The 25,278-nt window shown below is 36.3% G+C and overlaps 5 protein-coding genes across 7 annotated transcripts; 1 reads left to right on the top strand and 4 right to left on the bottom strand.

Moving 5' to 3' along the window:
• Positions 1-2,585: 2,585 nt before the first annotated feature.
• On the bottom strand, positions 2,586-5,050 carry LOC117929050. Of its 3 annotated transcripts, none has more exons than XM_034849239.1 (2): positions 4,925-5,050; positions 2,586-4,760 (listed from the first exon to the last, which is right to left on the bottom strand). In XM_034849239.1, exon 2 carries the CDS (start codon positions 4,498-4,500, stop codon positions 2,833-2,835), a length of 1,668 nt encoding a protein of 555 aa, XP_034705130.1. In that variant the 5' UTR covers positions 4,501-4,760; positions 4,925-5,050; the 3' UTR covers positions 2,586-2,832. The 3 variants fall into 3 exon arrangements, with proteins under 3 accessions (XP_034705130.1, XP_034705131.1, XP_034705132.1); XM_034849240.1 differs by having other exon boundaries at positions 2,586-4,735; XM_034849241.1 differs by having other exon boundaries at positions 2,586-4,639.
• Positions 5,051-5,579: 529 nt separating this feature from the next.
• Positions 5,580-11,317, bottom strand: LOC117929388 (alpha-soluble NSF attachment protein). The gene is made up of 9 exons (XM_034849693.1): positions 11,073-11,317; positions 10,128-10,177; positions 9,960-10,032; positions 9,271-9,350; positions 8,807-8,958; positions 7,815-7,974; positions 7,684-7,731; positions 7,147-7,227; positions 5,580-5,946 (listed from the first exon to the last, which is right to left on the bottom strand). The coding sequence occupies exons 1-9, from the start codon at positions 11,215-11,217 to the stop codon at positions 5,866-5,868; spliced, it is 870 nt and encodes a 289-aa protein (XP_034705584.1). The 5' UTR covers positions 11,218-11,317; the 3' UTR covers positions 5,580-5,865.
• A 1,219-nt stretch (positions 11,318-12,536) lies between these two features.
• Positions 12,537-15,753, top strand: LOC117928815 (amino acid transporter AVT6C). Its single transcript, XM_034848838.1, has 5 exons — positions 12,537-12,960; positions 13,518-13,670; positions 14,040-14,243; positions 14,890-15,355; positions 15,451-15,753. Exons 1-5 carry the CDS (start codon positions 12,579-12,581, stop codon positions 15,575-15,577), a joined length of 1,332 nt encoding a protein of 443 aa, XP_034704729.1. The 5' UTR covers positions 12,537-12,578; the 3' UTR covers positions 15,578-15,753.
• Positions 15,672-19,188, bottom strand: LOC117928816. Its single transcript, XM_034848839.1, has 6 exons — positions 19,035-19,188; positions 18,848-18,911; positions 18,111-18,218; positions 17,873-17,971; positions 16,953-17,078; positions 15,672-16,135 (listed from the first exon to the last, which is right to left on the bottom strand). The coding sequence occupies exons 1-6, from the start codon at positions 19,146-19,148 to the stop codon at positions 15,990-15,992; spliced, it is 657 nt and encodes a 218-aa protein (XP_034704730.1). The 5' UTR covers positions 19,149-19,188; the 3' UTR covers positions 15,672-15,989.
• Positions 19,189-20,056: 868 nt separating this feature from the next.
• On the bottom strand, positions 20,057-24,927 carry LOC117929406 (ribosome biogenesis protein NOP53). The gene is made up of 12 exons (XM_034849715.1): positions 24,698-24,927; positions 23,950-24,122; positions 23,801-23,849; positions 23,659-23,684; positions 23,001-23,081; positions 22,791-22,901; positions 22,593-22,681; positions 21,250-21,369; positions 21,045-21,167; positions 20,675-20,741; positions 20,464-20,543; positions 20,057-20,348 (listed from the first exon to the last, which is right to left on the bottom strand). The coding sequence occupies exons 1-12, from the start codon at positions 24,864-24,866 to the stop codon at positions 20,342-20,344; spliced, it is 1,095 nt and encodes a 364-aa protein (XP_034705606.1). The 5' UTR covers positions 24,867-24,927; the 3' UTR covers positions 20,057-20,341.
• Positions 24,928-25,278: the final 351 nt, after the last annotated feature.

Genomic DNA, 25,278 nt, shown 5'->3' with positions numbered 1-25,278 from the left:
GAAAAATTAGATGAGAACATTTGGTATGGTACCAAAAGGTAATTGAATACCAAAGAGTCGCTCATAATTCATTCATTTATTAATCACAAGCTTCATTGTTTAAATAACTACCTATCCTACGTGATTTACGCGTACACGTTCTTTTCAAGGCATGAGTCATGGATTTTCCAATTCCACATTTGTCTTGATTCATAATTCCTTCATTAATCACTAGCCTCATTGTTTAAAATGACAAACTATCCTACGTGATTTACGCGTACAAGTTATTTTCAAGGCATGAGCCATGGATGTTCCAATTCAACACTTGTCATGACTCATAATTCATTCATTAATCACTAGCCTCATCATTTAAAATAACAAACTATCCTACGTGATTTACGCGTACAAGTTCTTTTCAAGGCATAAGCCATGGATGTTCCAATTCCACACTTGTCTTGACTCATAATTCATTCATTAATCCAAAGCCTCATCGTGTAAAATAACAAACTATCATACGTGATTTACGCGTACAAGTTCTTTTCAAGGCATGAGCCATGGATATTCCAATTCCACACTTGTCTTTCTTGCAGAGGCTTTTCTGCCAGTTTTCCGCATAACACATTATAAAATTGAATTATTATTGTTTTTCTCGTTGGTATAATGATAAAATCTTCACCTGTCTATATCACCTATTCTTAAAACTAGTATGACACCAGCTTGGCTCACCTCATTCCCATGATCATTGAGAATTTTTAAATTGAGATCAGAACCTATTACCAAAGGCCATTCATAAAGTAGAAAACATGACCAAAAAGTTGAGAATTTTCTTAAGAAGAGATGAGGACAGGGAAAAGAAGCCAAAAGCACATCGGGTGGGAATCACCATGATCATAAAGGCTTGAAGCAAGTTTCATTTTCCACTCATTGAGGGACAAGCGAAGAGAACCGAAAGTTGATCATGATACCTCATTCAAACATAAAATCACTCTTTAATCTGTATGACTATCAACTAATGGTGCTAATTCTATAAAACCAAGAGGGTTGTTGAATCACCACGGCCAATTCATTTGTTTTTTCCCATCTTTCTCTATTATTTTTCTTCTACTACTTCCCCAAATGCTCCTACCAAATTTAAATTTTAAAAGTTTTCATGATGGTATTAAAGTTCATTAGCACAACCTCCATAAACCCAATAGGTCTCCAACGTGATCAAACCACTTCACAGAATGCTAAATGTTGGGTAGATGATATAAAACATCTTTGAGTTATAATCATAATAATCACCAAAATGAGAATAGTAATACTAAGAATGATGTTAATGGAGAAATCCTAAATTCCAGATACCACATGGCTTGCTGTTTGGATGATGGGAAAGAAGGTTTTCTGTGTGTGATAGTGGTGTATATGAATCAGAAAATGTCATCTATTGATACCTAAACAAACACCAGCACTACCATATGAGTTGTTGCTAATTATAAAAATCATGACGACTAACACAGATCAGCCACGTCATTATGCAATGTAATACAACAGCGATGAGTGGCTTCTCAACTAACAGATTAGTGACAAATAATGTGTGGCTGTGCTTGCAGCTTGTGAGGGCAAAAGCAAAAGGCCGAGGTTCAGGCACTCTCTGCAATATGTCTAATATGAATAAAGAAGAGGAGCAAGAGCTTTTATAAAGACAGTCATCGTCGTAGGGAAACTTCTATAGTGGGCATTGCACTGGGAACAACCACAGTATACAACTTTCATCCTACTGCATACTTAACATATGATCAGAACCATCATCTTCTAAAACCCCTATTTCAATGACTGGGTGTTTGCAACATCATCCCATTGTATCAATGCCCTTTTTGGCCTTCATTCTCCTTTTACAAGCTTTAGTTCACACCAACTCATCAAAAGGGCCTAAAGAGAGAAACCTTGAGAATGGCCGAGATGACCAAATACACTAGTACTATATTTGAGGCGTGCAACTCTAGAGGGAGTTCAGATCCTCAATCCTGCTCTCCATAAGCCACCCGAAAGCAATAAAGAGAAGAAATGATCATCCATACATAAATTAATCAACCCAGTAAAGAAGTCATGCAAAGCAAACATGAAGGTAAGTGCACACACATGTACAGAGGGTACGACCGTTATCGGTTGCTATTATGTTTTTCCTCCACCTCATGTGTCTATGTTCTATGAAAGCTTTTTATTTCTCATTAAACTGCCTAAGAAAACTTGTTAAGGAAATGCATGATATGGTAAAAGTACTTTCTGGTCATGGATGAAAGGAAAGAAATTAAATAATATATTTTAGGATCTCTTAAATTCTATTTCCAACACAGGACTTAGGTTCTCCCTCCTGAAGGTATCTGTATGTCATTAATCCTAACTACTCCCACATTTCTAATTATAGTATTACTAAAACCGCATTCTAATTATTTAGTCTCAAGGTGGAGGCAAAACAACCTATGAACAAAAACCTCAAAGTACCAGTCTGAGTTTATTGAAGAATTCAACCTGAAACAAAGATAAATCAACCCATGGGAGAGAGCATTCGACATAAAACAGAAAAATAGGAAGACAGGAAAGCAGCAGAAGTACAGATCTCATGCTTGATGATCACAGAAATTACTGCCATTTAGATAGATTATCTTCTACAAAATAACTGCCTAATTAAGGTAAAGTATTTCTTCAACTATGGAGTTAATTAAGAAACACAATGCAAATATCATATGGAAACTAGATGCCTTCAATCAGGTATGGAAAACATGGTATGATATGTATTTGTGACACTCAAAAATAAAGTAATTACATGAACTAGTCCACACCGAAAGGTATCAAATGTTTTTTCTTTTTCCGCTAATTTGCTTCTCTTCGTATCAATGATGGAACAGGTGGTATCATAATTTCATCCTTACCTCCTGCAGGAGACTCTTCCTCCACCATGGGTAGATTCCTTTCGGGACTGTAATATCCCTTTGAAGCTCTGCTTGAACTTGGAGAGCCAGCTATAATTTTCAATGGACTGGCACTGTTCCCAAGTGGAGAACTTGAGCCGGACCTGATCTGACTCACACCGTCTTCACGAGGCAAAGGTGAAATTGGCAGCTGACTACCACCATCCATTTTTTTCCTGCAAAATGTATTTTCTACAATATCATAGGAATTCCCGGTCCTCACTTCCTGAGAAAGAGAACACCAACAACAGCAAAGCCACAGTGCACAATCAGTAACAGCAGGTTCACCACAACAGAAGTGATAAGCTGGCAAATTGAATCTCTTTCTCATCTGAATCCTCCAGAATCCGCCATAGAGTAAGCCAAACACACAAAGAATAAGCCCCATCGTCCCCAAAGCCCCCCTTGCGGTGTCATTATCAATATTAACAGCTGCCAAGTTGAAAATCCAGAAAGGAGCCATACAAAACAAAAGAAAAGTAGCAATATGAACATACATGTTTCCAAATCCAAGTCTCTCCATATTCCACCCAAAAACACAAAAACTGCAGAACAGTGAGAGATACGCTAGAGAAATATCATCCCAGAAATCAAGAACCCCTCCACTCCATTCTGGCCTACTCTCGACAACCCTCTGCTCATCCCTTGATGCAAATGAGAACCTCCTCTCCATCGACTTTCGTCTCAACTGGCTTGACCTGTTTGAGTCAGTTGTGATTGGAACTTGTGCTTCCTCATCCGTTTCAGAATCATACTCCTTCCCAAGGGGGCTAACAATGGTATAAACACCAGCAATTGCAGGTGCACCAATTGCAACAGCTATGCATATTCCAACTCCTATAGCGGGTCGCTCAGATCTCCTGTACCCCAAGTTAAGACCACAAAGCGCATACTGAGCAAAACAATTGATATGGAGTAGAATAACAACAACCATCATGTGCGCCCATTCATGGGGCTTATAAGTCCCATTCTTGCAGTAAATCTTTCTAAGTTTAGAAATGTCTTCTGGCCTCCATCTGCAAAGAAGGACAAGATGGTAGAATCGCTTTGGGTGTTGATACAAACACATAAGAGTAAACAGCGCATTGAGAATTTGATTATTAACTTCAAACCACGCATCTCTCTGAGACTTCTTTGGTAGTTCATGGTTTAACATCCCTGTCATGACAAGGAACAAAATCGCACCCGAGACAGCAACACACACAATCCATGCAAAAAGGGCCATGTTCATGGGGTCTCTAATCCATTCTTTGCACATTTTCCTGAGTGAAACCCAATCAATTTTCCGCATAAAAACCTCATTGAAACGCTCCCTAATATGATGACTGGAAGAAGGCACAGCTCGTGAAAGCTCATCTCTCCCCTCAGCTAGTTGCCGAAATTTGGCTGAGCCAAATTTGAGCAACCTCACTCTACCAGGAAACCTTTTCTTAAATCCTTTTTTAGTGTCTTCATCACTAATTAACCCTCTTTGAGATGTTGAAATGTGAAGAGGAACCAGACCCTCTACTTTGCTCCCATTGCTTTCCTCAATTTCCTCTTTGAGTTCACCGTTATCAGTGGAAACCATTCTCACACCAGATTCAAAAACTAGGTTTCTGGGGTTTTTCCAATTCCACAAATCTTCAAACTTCAAAGTGTGCAAATCACCATGAATTTCAGCTTCCCAATTCCCAGGTGACCCACTTCAATTTCAGTTCCATTCCACCCTGTTCTCCCAACTCATCACAAATCACATAAACTAGTTAAAACCGATGTTGCCAGTGAAGATCTCGCAATCCAAAAGCCAAAACCATAGATCCAGACTGAAATTCACAACAATTTCACAAACTATAGAATATGATCACTACCCATCCAGAATAAATCATAAATTCCAATTCATGAAACACACCCAGAAAAAATGCCCTCTGAAAGGAAGAATTTAATTTTTACATAAAAGGAAAGTACAGTTTTTTTTTCAAAAGACCATGAAGATAATAAAAGCCAAAACGTACCTATGGTCCCATGATGATGGCAGAGGAACAGATGTACAGAGAGTCCAATATAATCTGGAAGGAGACAGCTCTGGAATCCAAAGCCAAGAGCATATCCTTGTACTGGGTGGAAATTTCCTTGACGTTATAACGTCTTCCAAAAAGAGTAAAAAAAATAAAGAATGATTGAAAAAAAAGAACCAAAAAGACGTGGACTTTGCTGACTTGATAAGCTGGGAATCCATCCACATGCTGCTTTCTCTTTCTTTCTTTCTTTTTTTTTTTCCTAAAAAATAAAATTATTTAAAAAAAAAAATCTGGCATTTTTCAAGTCAACCCTAGTCAAATTCGTCAAATTTTTAAAGGATAAATTCCATAAAATTATCTAGATATATAAGCACGCTTTTAACGCCTTAGGTCGAATAAATTTTTATTTTTAACAATTTTTTAAAATATTTTTCATTGTTTTTAAGAGTAAATTATACAAATTTATTCCTATTGGATAGGATTACTATTTCCAAGTTGTTACATATTAACGCTATGACGTTGGAATGAACTCCTCCAGTTTTTTAATGCACAAATGAGATATAAATGTCATTAATTTAAACAAACGGTTATTGAAGTTACAAATGGATCAATTATACTGTTAATAATGGCATTTTTGCAAATGAATCTCTATTCATAAAAGCACAACCATTTAAATTCAATCATTTTCGCTTGAGTCCGACATTGAGAGTTCAGAAATGGTAGGTGTGTGTATACAAGCAAGGAAAACAATGATCACATTAGAACCTCACCCTCAGAAATGCAAACATAGACATTCTGATTGAAACCCAAATCAAGAAGATTTGAAGAAAGCAAAAAGAAAAAATGGAGATCGTGAATGTGTGTGGCAGACACAACGGCATTATACAAAGAAATCATCCTGAACAAAACCCTGTAACCGAACCGAGAAATAGAACTCAGGTGAGATCATCCTCCTCTAGTTCTTTGGCTTTGATAGCTTCCTTCACCCTCAGCAGAAGGGTTGTCTTCCAAGCATCCTGTGCGGTAGAATCAAACAAAGTAAACTTCAGAAATTTAGATTCATAATTAAAAGAAGAAAAAAATTCAGAAAAAACCAGTCTGACAGCTAAATAAATATAAATGCACTAAGTGCAGAGAATCAAGCAAGATGTCCATAGGAGAGTGAGTCTTGAATGAGCCGATGGGGGTTTGAAAGGATAAAGGAGATTGGATGGTAAGCTGTGAGAGAACTTTGTCTACCAATCCCCATTTTGTTTCTGAACGGGTACTCTGGCTTTCAGTTCCAATATCATGCCCAGAAATCCTGAAAGATGGGGTAGGTCTTAAAGAAACCTAAGAAAAGTAGAAATGGAGCTGCTGAAGACTGCCTAGGAAAATTAACAGTTAGAGATGGTCGAGAAGCCAATAGCTACTGCTATTGTTTTCTCAATGGAGGCAGGCAATAGCAACATCTAGTTGATCACTGGGATGCTTTATACTGCTTCTTTAATGTAAACTGTCTCTTAATTGGATCCTTCTACAAGATTGCACCCATAAGCCACATCTCTAATTGGCTAATATTTTGGATTGGACTGTCTCCGTGTACCGATTCACCAACCAACAAACAGTAACAGACTCAATATCAATGCAAGACTGGGTTCATCAGATGGAAGCCTTAGCTTGAAAAATGAAAGCTACAGTGTGTACTTCCCAGTTTTTCCTTTATTTACATTTTTCTTTTTTTAATATATCCTTCTGCTTTTTATTGACTCAGCATTAGCAATTTGTTGACTGGTCTGTCGTATCTTTCAAAAGATGATGGAAGCATGGGACTACAAGCCTAATTCAACCACACATTCAAGTACTACAAATTTAGAACATTAATGTTGAAGAGATCTGTTGTTCTCAGATGGGTGCCATATCTCTCAGCATTCTACTTCTATCCCTTAAAAATCAGGGACATATAATTTGTAAAGGCACCATGTTCTCAGCAGTGCCATTTCTTAGGTGATTTAGTAAATAAAGGAATAAATCACAATTCTTTCTTTCCTTTTGTGATGGTATAATACCAAACCGAGGACTCAGCTTCTCCTACAAAAGCACTATCCAGTCTGTATTACATTTTTTTCAGTGCAAGAGTGGCCCACCCAATTTGCAGATTTCTACAAACTAATTGAAATCCAAAACTTGAGGTGTTTCAAATGGAATTAAAATTGCAATGGAGGGGAGAAATGTACCAGTTGGGTCATGCTATCAAATTCCTTAACAGCATCAGTGAACTTCACAACATCTTCCTCATCAACTGCAGCAGCCAAATCCTGCCATTCACAACACAAGCTTCCTTACTACCCTGAGGAGTTCAGTTTTTATAATAAAGATATCAAAGTTGCCACAATGGAGAAGTTGCAACTTGCAAGTTAAGGGTTTCCTTCTGTAGACAAAAAAGAGAAAAGGAAAAAGAAAAAAGTATTAGAAGCCCCAAGAAAATAAAAAGAGACACTTGCAACCCGACACATTCTAAGGCAATATGTCATCCATCCAGGCTCAAAATATTCGTCAGTGTGCAACTTCTGGTAAAGTGAATCCAAGAATAGATTAACATTTAGTCACATGTTTATGTCTAGATTTTAAGAAGTTAGCATTTCCAACACCCCATGTGTAAGTTAGGCAGCAACTTCCCACAACCATGAGTAGCTAACTAAAGCTGAGAAGGTTACCATTTCAAAAGAAATGCAAAACCAATGAAAATCCTTACAAGATGTAAGAGAACCCACCACAAGTAATTTATATTCACGTGTTCCTGAAAAAGTTGGATCCATTTCCTGCAAAAGAAAAAGCAATATTGATATTTCTATCCAGCCCATAGGATACAATTTCAAAATGCTAAACAAAGACAAACTTAGACCTGATATCGGTCTAATGCATTGGTAATTGCAACGACATCGCCTTTGCAAAGTTGACAAATGCCAGCGTTAAGAAGATGTCCCTTGACTCCATACTTCAGCAAATTATTGTTTAGTGATTGTCGTCCTATGTCTTCATAAATTTGAATTGCCTTCTGATATCTGGAGAAATACCATAGGCATATAGTTCAAATCCACATCAATATACAGTTCATCTCTTTACCTACATGTTACGTTAATAACAACTGTAATAACTCATATTCCAGGAAAATGAAAAGGCTTTAACCTTTATGGTTTTATGTTTCATTTATATCATTCTACTCTTTGTTTAGGGATTCACTGCCACTATTTTATGGGTAAATGAGGACATCAATCGTAAGGAATGATTATATATATCCAACAGAAACTTTTGTACATATAACTGTGTATGAGATTCTAAACAAAAGAAGCAAGAAAAACAGTGTCCAATGATGGTAGTCTTTTCCGTCCAAATTTATTGCCAGTATTATCAGTAGAGGAATCATAAACAACTGCATCTGAGTGAAAAGAGCCAACTAAAGCTCAAATCAAGTTTAAAATCCCACAGAAACATGTCACTACCAGTCCTAAGGTTTATCCATACCCAATACCTTGTGAGAATGTATGCACAGAAATTTGAATACTGCTTTCTAAAAATAAAATGCAGATGAAATGTTAACTACTGTAATTTTATGAAAATAAATAAATACAATCAAATAAATAAACTGACTAGAATTAAAATCTTAGCTCCATAGAATAACAAGTCTAAAAAACAACCAAGACGCTTCAGGCAGGCAAATGATATAAATTTGTTTGTCACACAAACAAACTTCTCAAATGGATTGCTATGCAGACAAACACAGGTTACAATACATATGAAACAGGTACTGAGAAATCAATGCATCACATACAGTGTTCAAACATTGTATAAACCTTTTAGAGAGTTAAAATATCTACAGTTGGAGGAGAGGCTTACTGTTCTAGTTGAGCAGCAAATTGTGCAACTTTTGCATTACACTGGTTTGCAGCAGTTGTTGCTTCTTCACTTTGATAAATATCAGCTGCTTTTTCAAAGTAGATTATAGCCTGCTCAAAGTTTTGTTCAAGCTCATATAATTCAGCAATTTCCTGCAAATGAAAAAGTAATTCCGAGTTGTCAATCATCTCCTATACTTTTATATAACATCATCTCATGACCAAATACAATGATACTATGTAAGCACCACTGCTGAATAAACTTTGACATCGTTCAACAATATCTCAGATCCTGGGTAGAACAGAATGAAAGGAACTGCAGAAACATGATGCACCAGAGTTCAAGAAAATCAATTGAAATGCAAACAGATTACAAAAATGATGTGCCATATGCAACTAATCAATCATTTTAATTTATTGCCTCAGATTATAGATTGATGGCAAAAACCAGTAGATAAACCATACCTTGTAATATTTGCCAGCCATGTTGAACCTCCCATTATCCAAAAACAGATTTGCTGCTTGTTCTAAGCAAGAAATGGCCTCTGCAAAGAAAAAAATATTGATGAGGACTAGAATACACTCGACTTTTTATAAAGCATGTTTCTGTAGTGAATCTAGTAATAATCAACCATCAGAGACCATCCCATGCATTAATAGAAAGTTATATTCCTGAGATTTCTGACAAAAGGTATAAAAGAAAAGGCATAAACTATGTCAGCTGTTGACTTTGTCGTTCAACCTCATATAAACAATAAAAGATCTTGTAAAGGGAAAACACACAAAGGAATCACCATCACCCCAACCCCCCAACCCCTTTTGCAAATCGTTTTCAGAGTTAAAAAAAATGGTAATCTTACACGGATTCAAAGAATTAGGTTCTACATTGTTATTATGTCATTATCTCTTTAGTGTGCAACCTCTTTTGTTAGGAACCTTCAATATGAATTTTTGTTTGCCTATAAAAAAAACAAAAAAAAATCTCAACTGCATGGTGGATGAATAGAGTCATAGAAAATTGCTCATGCCAAAGAAATCAAATCAGTCACAGTGAGAAACCCGAGGAAGAAGGGACCATGTACACTGAAATTTGACACCATGATGCTTATGAAGAAAAAACTAAAATCAGAGATACAAGCAAACACCATGCATACCTTTAGCAGATGTTTTCTTATAGCAATGACCAGCATCAGCATAAGATTGTGCAGCTTCATGTTTGCTATCCAGCTATTAACACAAAACTAACAATATCAAGTGGGTTTATATTAAAAGAAAAAAAAAAGAACTAAAGTTGTTTGATCCCATGGATTCGGAGCACTTACCTTTGTATAACAGTTTGACAACTTGACATAAGTCGATCCAGCTCTGTCCCCTGAAACACCATATATCATAGGGACTAGTAAGACATATTATGTATATGCAATGTTGTTGAAATATAAAACTAAACAATAAGCTAATTGTTTTGAAACACTTGCCCCCTTGAATTACCAAATTGATTTCAGATTATTTTCTAACTTAGAATAAAATAAATACCATTGGATCATCATTATCATTATCAGCAAAAGATAAGCAACAAAGAAATATCAGAAAAATCAATGATGCAGCATTTCATGAGTTTGGGAACCAGAAATCATCAAAAAGTGCAGTGCTCATCAACAGGGACTTGGTCTCACTTTCATTCATCAATCCACCTTGTTCCTAATCCATTCCACCCGTAAAGATTTTCATTTCTTAAGAAATGCCAACCCAATAAGCCAAATAGTTTTGAATCTCAGGTTCTAAATAATGAAAATTAAGTTCCAAAATGACAATTCCATTTCTTTCACCATATTTTCTCAGCAACCAAACCAGCTTGACCAAACACATTAGCAGTGTCTTCGAAAATAGACAGATTCGCAAAAAACACATAATTAAAACTGTGCATTCTCTTTCTCCGATCAATTCTAACACAATCTTAATCCAAAAGCTGCTTGCTTTACCTTGCAGTTAAAGCACCAAATCAAAAAACCATCACGATCCAAAACAACCAAATTCAAATGTTCAAATAAAAAATGATCCAAAAACACTATAAAAATCCAAAAAGAAAATCCAATCAAAATCCAAATGATAACCTTGCCAAATCCAACGAAAATGGTCGAGAAACAAAAATCCAAAAATGGAAACTTTTCTTAAGCATTTCTAATCCTTTCTCTCATTTAAATTCCCGCTATGAAAAAAAAAAAAAAAAGAAGGGAAAATTTGTGGGATTTAAAGAAACTGGAAAATACAGGATTTGGCGAGTTTGAAGCAGTTGGCAGCCTTATCGTAGAAATCAGCAGCATCTTCGTATTTGGAACCGAACAATCCCCAGCCACTGATCTTCTTCTCCGCTTTCTTCTCGAACTCTTCTCCTCTCTGTATATTATCCGCCATGGTGGTTATTCACATCTAAGGGTTTACAGAGTTGCAGAGACGATGAAGAAGCCAAAGGGAATGACTATTGCCACGGTTGTATCTGATTCATCCAAGGAAAGTGGCCTTTTGCCATTTGTGATTTGGGCCCTAATTAATTAACCTGTGCCAGTGTCACTAGAAGTTGGGCTGAGAATGTGGACCGGTCCACAAAGTGTTTTCAGTTTAAACTATTTTTTATTAGCAGCTTCTATTACAAATATATTAGAGTCATTAGACAGAATCACATGTTTAATTTTGGATTTGGGATTACTCTAAAGAAGCCAACATCTTTAAGCATCTCCACTCAATGACAACAAAAGTAAGGCAATCATCTTTAAGCATCTGCCGTATACCATTGGTGGGCTCATATCAGCCTATTTGGGCTGGACATGAAACCCAAACCTATCAACATAGCCAGAAGGCACAATGGGCTTGACGGCCGTGATATAACTAAACATAATTAAACAACAAATCAGGGTACATTTGCAAATCCAGCAAATTAAGAGGGTTAAAAACCTAAAAAAAAGAAAAAAAGAGAAAGAAAATTCCAAGTATGGTCAAATCACATCATATCACGTGAAGATTTTCATGTTTTTAATTCACTACTTATTTAAAGTAAATACTTCTTTCTTAGTATTTGTTCTTATCATATCATATCATGATTCGTGTCAAATTTGTGGCTGCCAGCTAATCTCAATTCTTATACATTCAAGATAGTTTTCCTCATGAGGCCCACGTGTTCTAACTCATTTTAATATATTCACTGCAACTTGGAAGATGGTCTCAATTTCATTCCATGCCACGTAACCATTTTATATTATAATATTATCAAATAAAAATGATGATTTTTTCTTCTAATTTAAAAAAATATAGCCTCAAAAATAATTATTTTATATTATAAATTTGAATTAATATTATTTTAATTCCTATAGTATACAAGTGGACCACGCATCAGACCATAGATTTAATTTACTAACAATTCAATCAATTGGTCGGATCTTCCAATGGGTTACCAACCAGGCAACCCTGTCCAACACGACCCACTTTTCCGTCCAAATACATTTCCTTTTAACTGTTCATCGGTTCTGTTCTCTGATTCAATGAACACGAATGACCAAGCGCCGTCCAAATCATTCCACGTCGTTATAACTAATAATTTATAAACTCCTATATTCCAGTTTTACCCTCCGTTTTATTAACTTTGAATTAAACTAATAATGTTAATTTGGTGAAACCAACTGAATGATGAGTTGATGATGACAGCAGCTATGTGATAAATAGAGTACTTGAATGCGAGTTATGGAGAAGGAGACAAGAGGCTAAGATAGTGAACCTCCGGGATGAAGCCGGCCAAGACTAATGCCGGAGCTTTGGCGCCGCTCCTCCCGGAGCTGAGCTCGCAGGAGGCTAAGGCACCGAGGAGAGCCTCGGTGTTAGGTGCGGTGTTCAACGTCTCAACAAGCATCATCGGCGCCGGAATCATGTCCATTCCGGCTACTCTCAAGGTCCTCGGGGTAGCTCCGGCGCTAGGGCTGATCGTGATCATCGCTCTCCTGGTGGATGTCTCCGTCGAGTTCCTGCTGAGATTCACGCATTCTGGCCGGTCGACGACCTATGCTGGCCTGATGGCGGAGTCGTACGGACGGATTGGATCTGTCGCTGTTCAGATTTGCGTGATGATCACCAACCTCGGTTGTCTGATTATTTATCAGATTATTATCGGTAAGCGTCATATTTTTTACGAATTATTTAGCTAATAAACTCCATTATATTACGCGAAACACCAAAACTAGATTAGATTCACGAACTGACGGCCGATATTGAGCTATTGCCGATGACGCCTGAGCAAAAATATGAGATTTATGAACTGTTGGGGAGTTGCTAGCTGTTGATTTGATTTCAAGTCCTCCAAGTTTCAATTCTATATTGGTAAATATGCATTGATTTGACCTGCTTTTGAGTAAACTCGAGTCCGTAATCTCATGAGCCTCATTAGTATAATAGATGTTCCAGAATCACGTTATAGATGTTCCAGAATCACGTTGATTCATTTTGGAGGTTCTTGAAACGACAAAAGTACATAGAAGCGAGATTTGTAGTTAGTATGAGAATATTTTAACATTCATTTGGATTTCGATTTGTCAATAAATGCACTTGATTTCAAAAAAATTACATCCATGGAAGAATAGAATGGAGAGCTTGATGAAAAATTAATTTTTATTTTTATTTTTTATATTTGTTAATGTTCTTTAAAATGATAGCTTTGTTGTGTCTCTCAGGGGACGTACTTTCAGGAAATCAGCCTGAAGGAACAGGGCACTTAGGCGTTCTACAAGAATGGTTTGGCATTCACTGGTGGAATTCACGTGCCTTCGCGCTTCTCATCGTTGTCTTATTCGTTCTGTTTCCATTAGCCTTGTTTCGGCGTGTGGGTTAGTACATCCCTCCCATAGCTGATAAAGTACGATTTTGCTATAATTTTGAATTGCGGAGTCTTATTTCGAAAAAGATTTTGTCATGGATGTAGAAGTTGACAATTCAAGGGTCAAATTTGATCATTTTTGAACCATGGGAATTGCCAATTTCCCCTCCGTAGATCCACAATAAAAATCATCAGAATTAGGATTTGGTAAAATGAAAGCATTCTGCTATCAATAAGGTTAGAAATCCTTAACGAGAATTGGACCTAATCAACCTGGATATCAGCCATGTCAAATTACCGAAATTGAGAGATTAATTTAGCAGCATAGATTTATGATGATACTTTCTTCTTATGTTGTCATGTTCTAATGCATTTCCAGGATCCTTGAGATTCACTTCGGCAATATCCGTGCTCCTAGCAGTGGTGTTTGTTGCCATAAGCTCGGTGATGGCGATCTCTGCACTTTTTGAAGGGAAAGCACAGAGCCCCAGATTGCTACCCGAGTTGGACACCCAAACCTCCTTCTTTGACCTTTTCACTGCTGTTCCAGTCATCGTCACGGCCTTTACATTTCATTTCAATGGTAAGAACACCTCCATTTCAATATGCTTGCTTAGCTTTGTGTAAAGTTAGCTTATATGTTTATGGGCAATAGACAACAGTTTTCCCGAGATGGAGAGACGTTTTGTTTCATATGTGGCATCCATCACATTTACCATGCAGGATACTACTGCAATGGTGAATTTGATGCCCAATGTCAACAACCTAAATGCATGGATATGTTCATTTTTCTGTAGGATTTAGAGTTGGTTTGGGAGCTATCTTAAGAATTACTTTAAGCGCTTTCTAGATAATCACATTTGTGATTATTCCCAAAATCACTTTTTTATATAACATATTATCAAAACATTTTTTTTCGATTTATTTCCTTACACCAAACTATTCATTTTAAAAATATTTTTAATAGGACAACACTATAAAAACATTATTGATAAAAGCGCTTTAACTAGGCCTAGAAAAAACGGGTGTTTTGTTGTATATTTTTGCGTTAAGCCTGAAAAAAGATTTGTCTTTCTGAATCTTCTATAAAAGGGACGAAGAGTCTGTTATATGTAATTTTCCCAAGTCCATCTTGATCAAACAGAAAGGCATCGTCAAAAAATACAAGCGCAAAAGTACTATGATCATAGGCAAGTTTCTTACAACTGATATTGAATGAATGCATGCAGTTCACCCGATTGGATCCGAGCTTGGAAAACCATCTGATATGATTTCAGCTGTCCGGGTGTCACTGGTACTCTGCGCTGTCATCTACTCCTCTATAGGAATCTTTGGGTACCTCCTTTTTGGGGATTCAATCATGCCCGACATACTTGTAAATTTCGACCAAAATTCTGGTTCAGCAATGGGGGCCTTACTCAACGACACAGTCCGATTAAGCTATGCACTTCACCTCATGCTGGTGTTCCCTCTCTTGAACTTCTCCTTGAGGGCCAACGTAGATGAGCTCCTTTTCCCAAAGAGGCCCCTTTTGGCAACAGCCACCCCCAGATTCATGTCCATCACTGTTATTTTGCTGGTCTTCTCTTATTTTGCTGCTATAGCCATCCCCAATATTTGGTATTTCTTCCAATTTATGGGATCAACTTCTGCTGTCTGCCTCGCCTTCATCTTCCCAGCTGCAATCACCCTGAGGTACTCTCTCTAAAAGAATGTTTTTTATTTTTCGGTTATATCACTTTCTAATCATGGCTCTGCTTAATCTAATTCCGGTTTTTTTGCAATGGCAGGGATGTTCATGGCATATCCACAAGAAAGGACAGGGTAATCGCAACAATAATGATAATCCTGGCTGTAGCAACAAGCTCAGTTGCTATTTCCACCAATTTATATAGTTTGTTCCTAAACAAGAAGTAGGTTCTGATTTGTGTATTTCTATTTTAAGTGCTCAAGCTGAACGAGAAAAAAGCAAAGATTATAAATTCATTTTGTAAGTGTGGCTACTCGTCCATCAAAAGAAGTCCCATCCCTCTCAAAAGGGATGTCCCGCTACTTTGTAAAATTTATTGGGTTATAAATTCTTACATTGCCTATTCCAGGAGTTTCGACAAAAAACTGGTATCAACAATACAGCAATGGCATTTGGGGAAAAATAAAACAAAATAAAAAACGGAAAAGCGAGCTGGAATATGAGAACGAAAGCCTATTGCACAAACATGAATATGAAAACTGTCCTTGGGTGACAAAGATGCTTGCCAGTACTGGATATGGTCTTTTGAACTTTGCTGTGTTTCAAGCCCATGACTGAAAGGAGTTAATTAATTACTTCTCAAGATGGAATGTCGTATCTCAAATCTTGAAATCTTTTCAGCAAGTTCACCTTGTATTTTTCTATTTCTGCACACTCAGTGGAATCTGGGGTAGACTTCACAACTGATATCGCTCCTGCATGGTGTAGGGCTCCAACAGCTTCCTCTGCAATATTAGGGGAAAAAGCAGATTAAGAACAAAAAAGAAAAAGAAAGAGTTGGAAGATAAAGATGATCTCTGTTTCTCATTGGCTTGGAATAATTAGAAACTTGTGTCTCAATTGAGAACTAGAGTTCGACTCCGGAAGTTAATATAGAGATCTGAAACATTTTTAACAATTAAAACCATGATTTTACCTTTACTAAGAGGATTGTTTCAAAGGTTCCAATATTCCATATTTCCAAAGATTTAAATGACTGATAAATGTTTTACAAAATTAAACAAGCGTAGTACTCGCATGAAGGGGGTAAGAAAAAAAAAAACTTGCAATTCATCCAACTATTCCAATTATTGGCATCAGTTTTGGGAACCAAAATCTATTAGCATAAATTCACTATCATATATTAGTCTGTTCTACTTCAATCACAGCTTAATTGACTTCCTTGGAATTAATCTTTTTTGTTGTTATATCATTGTGTCTATCATTTTATCTAAAGCATGCATGTCTCCATTACTTGCATAAATCATTTAATAAGAAATGAGAATTCTTGGAGTTTAGATGTTCCAAGCATCTTGTTTTTCACATCTTCATTTTGAAGATATTGTTTAAAACATACAGGATTACTTCTAAATGAGTTCCATGCCAGTGAGATAGAATAAGCCAAATCTCTTTTCAAAATTATTCTATGTCTAAAACAGCAGAGTTGTGGGCCTTCAGATCGTTTGTTAAAAACAAAGTGAAGGTTTCCAAATGGGTGTGAATATTACCGTACATAGACATATGCAAAGGAAAAACCACTGAATTTAAACATGAAAGTCTGACCTGAGTGTGAGAGTGCAGCAAGGGCTTTTAAAGCTTCTTTCCGCGTGCGGTCATCTTTAGCAGCTCCCAACATATTGATAAGCTCTTGAGCCCCACCTATCTCCACTATTTTCATTCGTCTTTCATCTATGAAACAAGAAGAAAAGAAGAACTTGAAATCAAGATCCAAGCAGCAAACCGTCCCCAAACTAAAGCATTGTACCCCTTCAAGTTCACATGCTAGCTATCCGTTTCATGAGATTGGAAACCCATATGTTCCATTATTCTCAAAACTTAGATTGCCGGTGCAAAAAGTTTAAATATTTTTATATTTCCTATTTCTGCAATTATAAGAGAAGAGGCAAAGGGAAGCAATTAAACGAAGATGGAAAACTATGGACCTGTTTGGAAATGTTTTTGAAAATAGTTTTCTTAAGTTATTCTCTGTGAAGGTATATTCGCTTATTTACAATACGAAAGTTTCTTAAATATTCTCCATATTTTCAATTGTTGCCCATAATACTCTACACAAAATAATTGAAAACACCTCAAATTTATTATAAAAAACAACCTGCTTTCGGAACAAATTCTCAAAAAGCTGTTTTCTGTCAAAAGTTTATCAAGCATAGTTTCTTAGTTTGAAAATTGTTTTCAAGAACAATTTCCAAACATACCCTGTAATTTTATACACACTATACTAGTAATAGACGGCGCTGCTCGCTATCCCTTTGGAATTTAGTCAAAGAAAATCCTTTGAACCATTAAACAATTGAATTTCCTTCAAAAAAAGAAAAATATAATTAGCTACCATAACATATTAGTGGAAAACATCAATCTCTTACCAATAATTAGCATTGCACTATAAAAGGTGAAGAGATTTGTGAATTACAATGAGAGAAGTTTCATAAGCATAACTCTAGTAAGGGATGAAAATAGCTTACCATCTATCGCAAAACGGGCTAATCTAGATGCTCCCATTCTTTTAAATAATGGATCCTTGACGTGCAACAGGGATACAGACTGTTGCAATAAATTATCCCCTGGAAAAATCAATTATCACAATCATGTTAATTTAGATCAAAACGGTTTTCAACAATGCAAATTATTATGGGATTAAGATCAAAACTGTTTTCAACAATGCAAATTGTTATAGGATGGGTCTAAAACCAACTTGCATACCCAAATATGGAAAAAACTGGTAAGCAACAGCTGTTGCAGTCCCTGCAAAGATCAGCTTCAATAGCCATCCAACTTTTCTTTCCGCATCCTCCTCAAGCGAGCGCTCATCTGGACTTCAAATTGAAGCATTTTACTGTGATTATCAACACCAAATATTCAAACACACTGTTTGTTTGGCAAGAAAATAGAGGAAAACAGAAAAGAAAACAAAGGGGCGTGTTTGGTCACTGTTCCTAAAGCGGTTTTCTGTTGTTGAAAACGTTTTTTTTTTTTTTTTTTTTTCAGAATTTGTTATGAATATTGATTGTTTTCTAGGATATATTTCAGTTGCTTTTAGTGCAACAATTAAAAAGATGGAAAATAAGCCAAGAAAACTATTTTTCATATTTAAGTTCCCAAACAGAATTTTTTACTGAAACAAATTGAGAATTGTTTTTAAGAATTATTTTCAATAACTATTATTTGAAAAAGGTTTTAGAAAACATTGCCAAAACATGCACAAATTTTCTTCTTCTCTCTAATGTTTAGCTATCAGAAAAAAAAAAAAAGAAGCTCAACTCAACAGATCCAAATAGCCGTTTTAATTTTTAACTGAGTGAAGGAATTTAATTTTCGAAATCTCAAGCAAGAAATTAGAAAAGGTTCAAAATTAAAGTTCAAAATTTTCCTACATTTTCTTAGCAACCAAACGAAGCAATAAAATTATCTAAAAAATGTGCGAAGTAAAAAGGATTGACCTTTTCCATTGTAAGATGAGAAATTGCGAGATCGAACATTTCCAGGTTTTCTTCTGCACAAATACTACATAAAGATAAAACATCGTCATAAAAAATAAAATAAAAAGTAGTTCTCAGATTAATCAAATGCAATGAGCAATTAGGGTTTTAGAAGGTTGAATGAGAGAAATGGAGACGAAGGACTTACAGTGAGCTGAGATGCTATTGTGCGCATGATGTAAGAACGGCGCTTGCCCCTTACGAATTCAATGGGATCTATACTACTAGCTTTAAAGCCCATATGAAAAGCCACCCTACCCATTTTTGGAAAACCTAGAGAAGTCTACCTAAGACCATTTTTTTGGGTCAGGCCCCAGGCCTGGTCCGGCCCAAAGCTTATATCACTTCGTCTCAAATATTCTCAAAGTAGTTGATGAATAAAAATTTTAAAAGATCTTGCATTGAAAATTTTTTTATATTAATTTTTTTTTTTACAGAAATTTATTTCTTTAAGGGTGGCTTGCCCCTCAGGTGTACTGGTAATATTTTTAAAGGCATTATTATAGATATTCAGAAGAAAAAAATTCCTGAGATGGATGCATCTCATCCTCATTACATTCCTTTAATAATAAAAATAGCTAAAAAAAATTATTTCTGAATAAATCAATAGTCAAAATCAACCTCATTCATAAAAATTAACCATTGTTTTTACAATTCAATGTGAAAATGTTTTCAATTAAAAAGAATATTTTCAATAATTTGTATATTTCTATTTCAAAAGCAATGTATAAAAATATTTTGTAACTAAATTATAGTTCTTTTCAAATTATATATTGCCTCACTAGTCAAATTTCTTATAATTAAATTGTAACGATCGGTTCTTAATTATATAAATATTATCCATTTTAAGCCCAAAAGATTCTCACAACTTTACGATGTGCCTATTCCGAGAGAATTTTTTTTCTTTTTCATTTTTTCTCTATCTAATATGTATATGACAATCACCCTCTTCCGCAAACACAATGTCATTCTTATATCTTGCAGGATTTTAGGGTCAATAGATACATCCCTTGCTAAGCCAAAAATTCTCTCTTAAAGAGTGTTGTTGAAACAAGAAATGTATCCAATCATTCACATTGCTTGGTGGAGCCATATAATATTTGATTAGCAATGTTGGTTGGGGCGTTCAGAAAATAGATAAGCTTGATTTTAGAAATAATGAAAGAAAAATAAAATTATTAAAAGTATATATTTATATTTTTTTAGCAAAAAAACAAAAAAAAATTCAAAGAGTTTGTTGCTATGAGGAGGATACATTATACTCCCTCAAAGTAGAAGTTGATGTTGGGGCTGATTCTAATATCATTACCAATTTCATCGAGTATTAACATAAAAACACTGGGCAAAATCTTCAGCTTCTTAATATGGCTCCTCCTCCATGGAGCCAGGGCCACATTCTTCCCAAGCCTCCCATACGACCGAAAACCGAGCAGACGCCCAAGGGAGAATGGTGCCTTATTTCCTGTGAAAATACAAATCCATGAGATTAAACAGTATTTACGTTGCATCCCAGATCAGATGGATTTTATTAGGGCATATATTGAGCAGAGAGATGATGAGAGGGAAACTCGGCTGACCTGCTCTTCTTAGCAGTCGGTACAAGCAATCCTCTTTTCTGCAGGCTCTTATACCGATCCCTTGCAAGGGTGCTACAGCCCTTTACACAATTAAAAGGAACAGTGAGGTTCTCCAGTTAGGAAGGTGAGTAACACAGCAGAATGGGAGCTCTGACTGTTAATAGTAAACAAAGACAGAGAGATGAAAGAGAAGGAAGGGAACTTCACTGACCTTGAGCTTTCGGAGGGATCCAGTGATTTCTTCAGACAATAGGACTTGAACTGGGGCAGGCTCAAATCTGAAATGAATGATACATGTCATATCTGCTTTACAGAAGATTATGATTGTAGTAATGGAAATACGATACAAAATATTTGGGTTTTTTCAAGAAGTATTTCTCTTGCTTTTAACTTTGGAATTTTGGAGCCACAAACCAAAGCTAGGGTATAGAGAATGATACATGTAATTGGTTTTTTCATCAACTCTGGAAATTTGCATGTATCACAGTAATAACTATGCCCACAACCAATTAGCAATAAATGATAAAAAGAGAACAGATAGGTCAAGGTATATAATATCTTTAACAAGAAATGATACATACTTGTGCTTCCCTAGACGTGGAGGACGAGATTTGAGTCTATCTTGTTTAGCTACAATCCGCCTCTGATGCCTTTTATGCTTCTCCTCGTCTTCTTTGGCTATTTCTTGAATTATATCTGGTAAGCTACAACCAGCAGAACCAAACAAAGTTTAGCACATAACCTCCATTGAAATAAATATTTGTTCAAGTGGCCATGTCACTATACCAGTCAATTTCTTTTGAGAGTGCCTCCACCCTTTTTGCTTCTGCTTCTGCTCTCAGCAGTTTCTTGGACCTAGCTCTCCTATTCAGTTCAACTCGAGTCACCCTCTTTATTTTAGAGGACCTGCAGCATGACAATTCAGTGTGAAACTCACAATACCATATTCTGTGGATATTTTCATATCTCAGGCCATATTTGAATGCCCCCACCAAGAAGTTCCAAGGTAGTCTAAAAAGCCACAAAACACATTTATTCACTCACAGTCTCATGATGCTAGCTTCCTAGTTAGACTACTGGGTACTAATTAGGAGTTACGTCAAACCAAAAATAAATAATAAATAAACAAAATAAAATAAGAAGCAGCAGCAACCCCCATTAACAAAGACAGTTTGAACATGGGAGCTCTGCATATGCCCTACCCTAGCCAGATAGACCTTCTGCCCATACAAAGAGGTCCAGCCTCAGACCTAAGATTATGAAACCCAAGTCTAACCTGCCATTAAACCCTATTGAACCACATAATTATAAACTTAAGATGCAGATGGAACGACAGCCACAAGCACAAATTTTTAGAAAAATTTGTACAATCAACTTACTTGAGGTATACATGCAAGAAAAATGTGATTGGCAATGACCTTCATAAATGATATCTAAGCAGTGCTGTCAAGAGCATAAAAATGGCCTCTTTAGAACTTCCTACATTTACACAATTTATTGACGCATAGAAGATTTTCTGAAGTAAATAAAGACACAATCTTGATTCTTGAAGTATGAATTCCTCTTATGAACCACAGAGGCAACTCAATACTCCTGCTCAGGGACAAAGGAGGTCCCAGGTTCAAGACAATAGCTTACCCAACGCATGGCTCTTGAGTGGGGAATATGTGGTTCTCCCCTTGTCCTGAGGAGCAGGCCAGTGGATTTTTACGTTAGAGAAGAAGTGAATTCCCCTTACAGGTTGAGTGTGGAAGAAAAAAATAGGATTCACAAATGATAAGAATGACATGAGGATCTTTGAGAATCTTCAAGCAATGGTAGCCTACATAAATGAGATGACAGTAAGGCGTACAGATCTAAGCACTAGTCATAGCGCAACAAAAGAAAATTACCCACTGATAAACATGAACATGGGTCCTAAAATGCATCTGACAAGCATATGAAGGGCCCTCATATTGACACAACAAAAAACATACAAACTTGGCATAATTAAGTCTTAGTCCATGGGTACAGCTGAATTGTTCAACTGCCTAATTTTTCTTCTAATACACACTAAGGTAACTGAATTATCCATTCAAATAAGTCATTCAGTTGGTGATGATAGCAAAAACCAACAACTTAAAACAGACCTTTTCTCTTGTGCAGTATCCTCATTATCGAACAGCTTCTCCCCATTCTGATCATCATCACTTCCATCATCCACCTCAATAAAATACATCTGTGAAATTTTGGGCTACTTCAGAGTGCTTCTTGAGGTATATTGAAAACGATAAATCAAAATACATTTTAGCACAATTCCAAATGATTAAAGGAACAAAGAGACTCACATCTTCTTCATCAACAGCTCCTCCAGTAACAGTTAATGGAACTGGCTGGGGTCCCAACTCATTTTGATAGACTTTCTGCATTTCATCCGCAACGGCATGAGCCAATGAATCCTGCATTGACAAGGTACATGAATGGAGTATATTTAGTGTAAAGTAACAAATACAAATAGGTTATTTATGTAAAGGCTGAATCAGATATCAAGAACTAACCTGATGACTTTCAAACGAAGGATTGAATGAGCATCCAGGTTGCTCAACTTCTACTGCTGGAATGAGCGAAGGCTTGGATATCTGACAAAAATTTCAAGTAACTAAATTATCATCTGACCAGCATTAAAGATATCTAGAATCTTTTTAACCCATTACAATGGTGGGTCCATCAAATTATACGGCTCCATGCTTTTTCACATAGCAATTGAATGTAACAATCCATCAAGGACAATAGGGCCATTTATAAATTAGTTCCATCTCTGTGACTAATGGCACACTAGTTTTAAATTTTCACACAAGGCCACCATTTAAAATTTTACCAGTATCTAGGGACCACTCCCATTTTCTATTGTAACTCCATCCATGCTGAAACATGAAGGATTTAAAATTAAAAGAAAAAAAGAAGCAAATAAGATGATTTAAATTCCACACTAATTACAAAACCCTAACCAATATCTACGATGAGCACATCACTGCCTTGTGGTTCCATGTTTACAAAAAAGCAACAACAGATGCCCCATATATGAACTTCTAACGAGTTGGGCTCGCATAATGGCATACCAGTGTGTGTCATTCCAACCATGGCCAATTTTATAACAAAAGCACACAAGAATTGAAAAACCACATTTCAATTTAAATCACAAATAACAATGATTACCTTTTTCTTCTTGGTGTCCTGTTGACCTGCAAAAGTATCAAAGACAACCCATATTAAGCATGTGATATCAAAATAACCACCAAAAACTAAAAAATAAAAAAAGGGCGAGAGAAAAGAACAAGAAGAATGAAATTCAAGAGACCTTCCTCATCCCATATGTCAACCATGCCAGAATCTGAAACATTCTCACCCTGAGAACATATAAATTAAAAACATATAATCAGTCCCTTCCACCCATTAGCTGAACAAACATTTCTACCTTTTCCTTTTTCGGTTAAATAAATTGCTTACCTCAGGACCATCTTCAGCAGGTTCTTTTGAAATTTGACTTTCCTTTCTTTTTGTATTTGATTTCTTCTTGGTTGAAGATGGAACTGGTTGAACAAAGGCGTTCCTTTGAAGTACACTATCACTACGGAGTACTTTTTCCCTATGCTTTTCGATTTTCCTTTTCACAGAAAGATCTGAAATGGGGAATATATCCAATCATTTACAGAGCAAAACAAAGAAAATAAGAAAAAGAAGTGAAATAAAACTCGCCACTGTGTCCTCTATTCCCAATCCTAAATCCTTATCATAAAAACTATCCATTTCAGTTGGAATCTTGCAACAGTCAAGTCAATTCAACCCCTACTTAATTCCAATTTTCATGTATTGCAACAGTCACCTTGAATCTTCGAATTCTCATTACTAATTGGGACCTGAGGAAAGAGTAACCTCAACTCAAGTGAGCTTAATGAAACTAAGCTGAGGTCAAGTTCTCATCATTTGAAACCAAAAAACACAAAATCTTCTATTTCATCTAAATTGAAAAGTAACTGTTTACATACGAACCGGCCACCAAACCACAAAAAGAACAAAAAAATGAAACCCTAAATAGAACTGAAAAAGAGACTCAACCTCACACAACCATAAGGCTTAGTGGAGCTGAGTTATCTATTTTGCAGAAACCAAATCACCGTAATGTGAAATTTGGATACTACCTTTTCCTTCATTTTCCTACGTTTTCTAGGTCACCAAACAGGAAAAAGAACAATACCACTGGACTTGTCGACGAAGAAGAGGGAGTCGCTGGGCACGGCGGCGAGGGAGCCGCCGGAGAGAGCGTCCTTGGTGGATTTCTCGAAGAAGTCCTCGATGTCATCCGTGCCTATGTTAGCCCTCCACGCCTTCTTCCCCTTTCGGGACCCTTTCGCCTTCTTCCCCATCTCACTTCTTTGGCCGCCAAAGCTATGGAGTTTGCTCCTTGATACCGTACGCACTGGGTGTAATAACCCTAGGCCGGCCTTCTCTAGGGTCGATCTCATAAAGCTCGTGTGGTTCCAATGGGGCCGGTTCGGTTTGAGAAAGTTGGGCTGGGCTTGTCATTATCATAGGCCAGAGGCCCATAAAACTGGAAAATACATTTACAAAATTCTTCATATTTTTTTTATTTGAATAGGTAAATTACAAAATTAACCTTCCCCTTTTTTGGTCAACCAGGAATCCTAAACTATACCCAAATTTTTTATGATCCCATTTAATAATATTTTTCATGAGAAATTAAAGAAAAAAAAAAATACAAAAAATTAGTTTTAATATTTTTCTAATTTTAAGAGCCTCAATTTTACATTGATAAAT

Source organism: Vitis riparia, chromosome 13, assembly GCF_004353265.1.
Source record: "Vitis riparia cultivar Riparia Gloire de Montpellier isolate 1030 chromosome 13, EGFV_Vit.rip_1.0, whole genome shotgun sequence".
Classification (NCBI taxonomy): Eukaryota; Viridiplantae; Streptophyta; class Magnoliopsida; order Vitales; family Vitaceae; genus Vitis; species Vitis riparia.
Note: the sequence above shows the minus strand (reverse complement) of the source record. Positions and strands in the feature narration are given on the sequence as shown.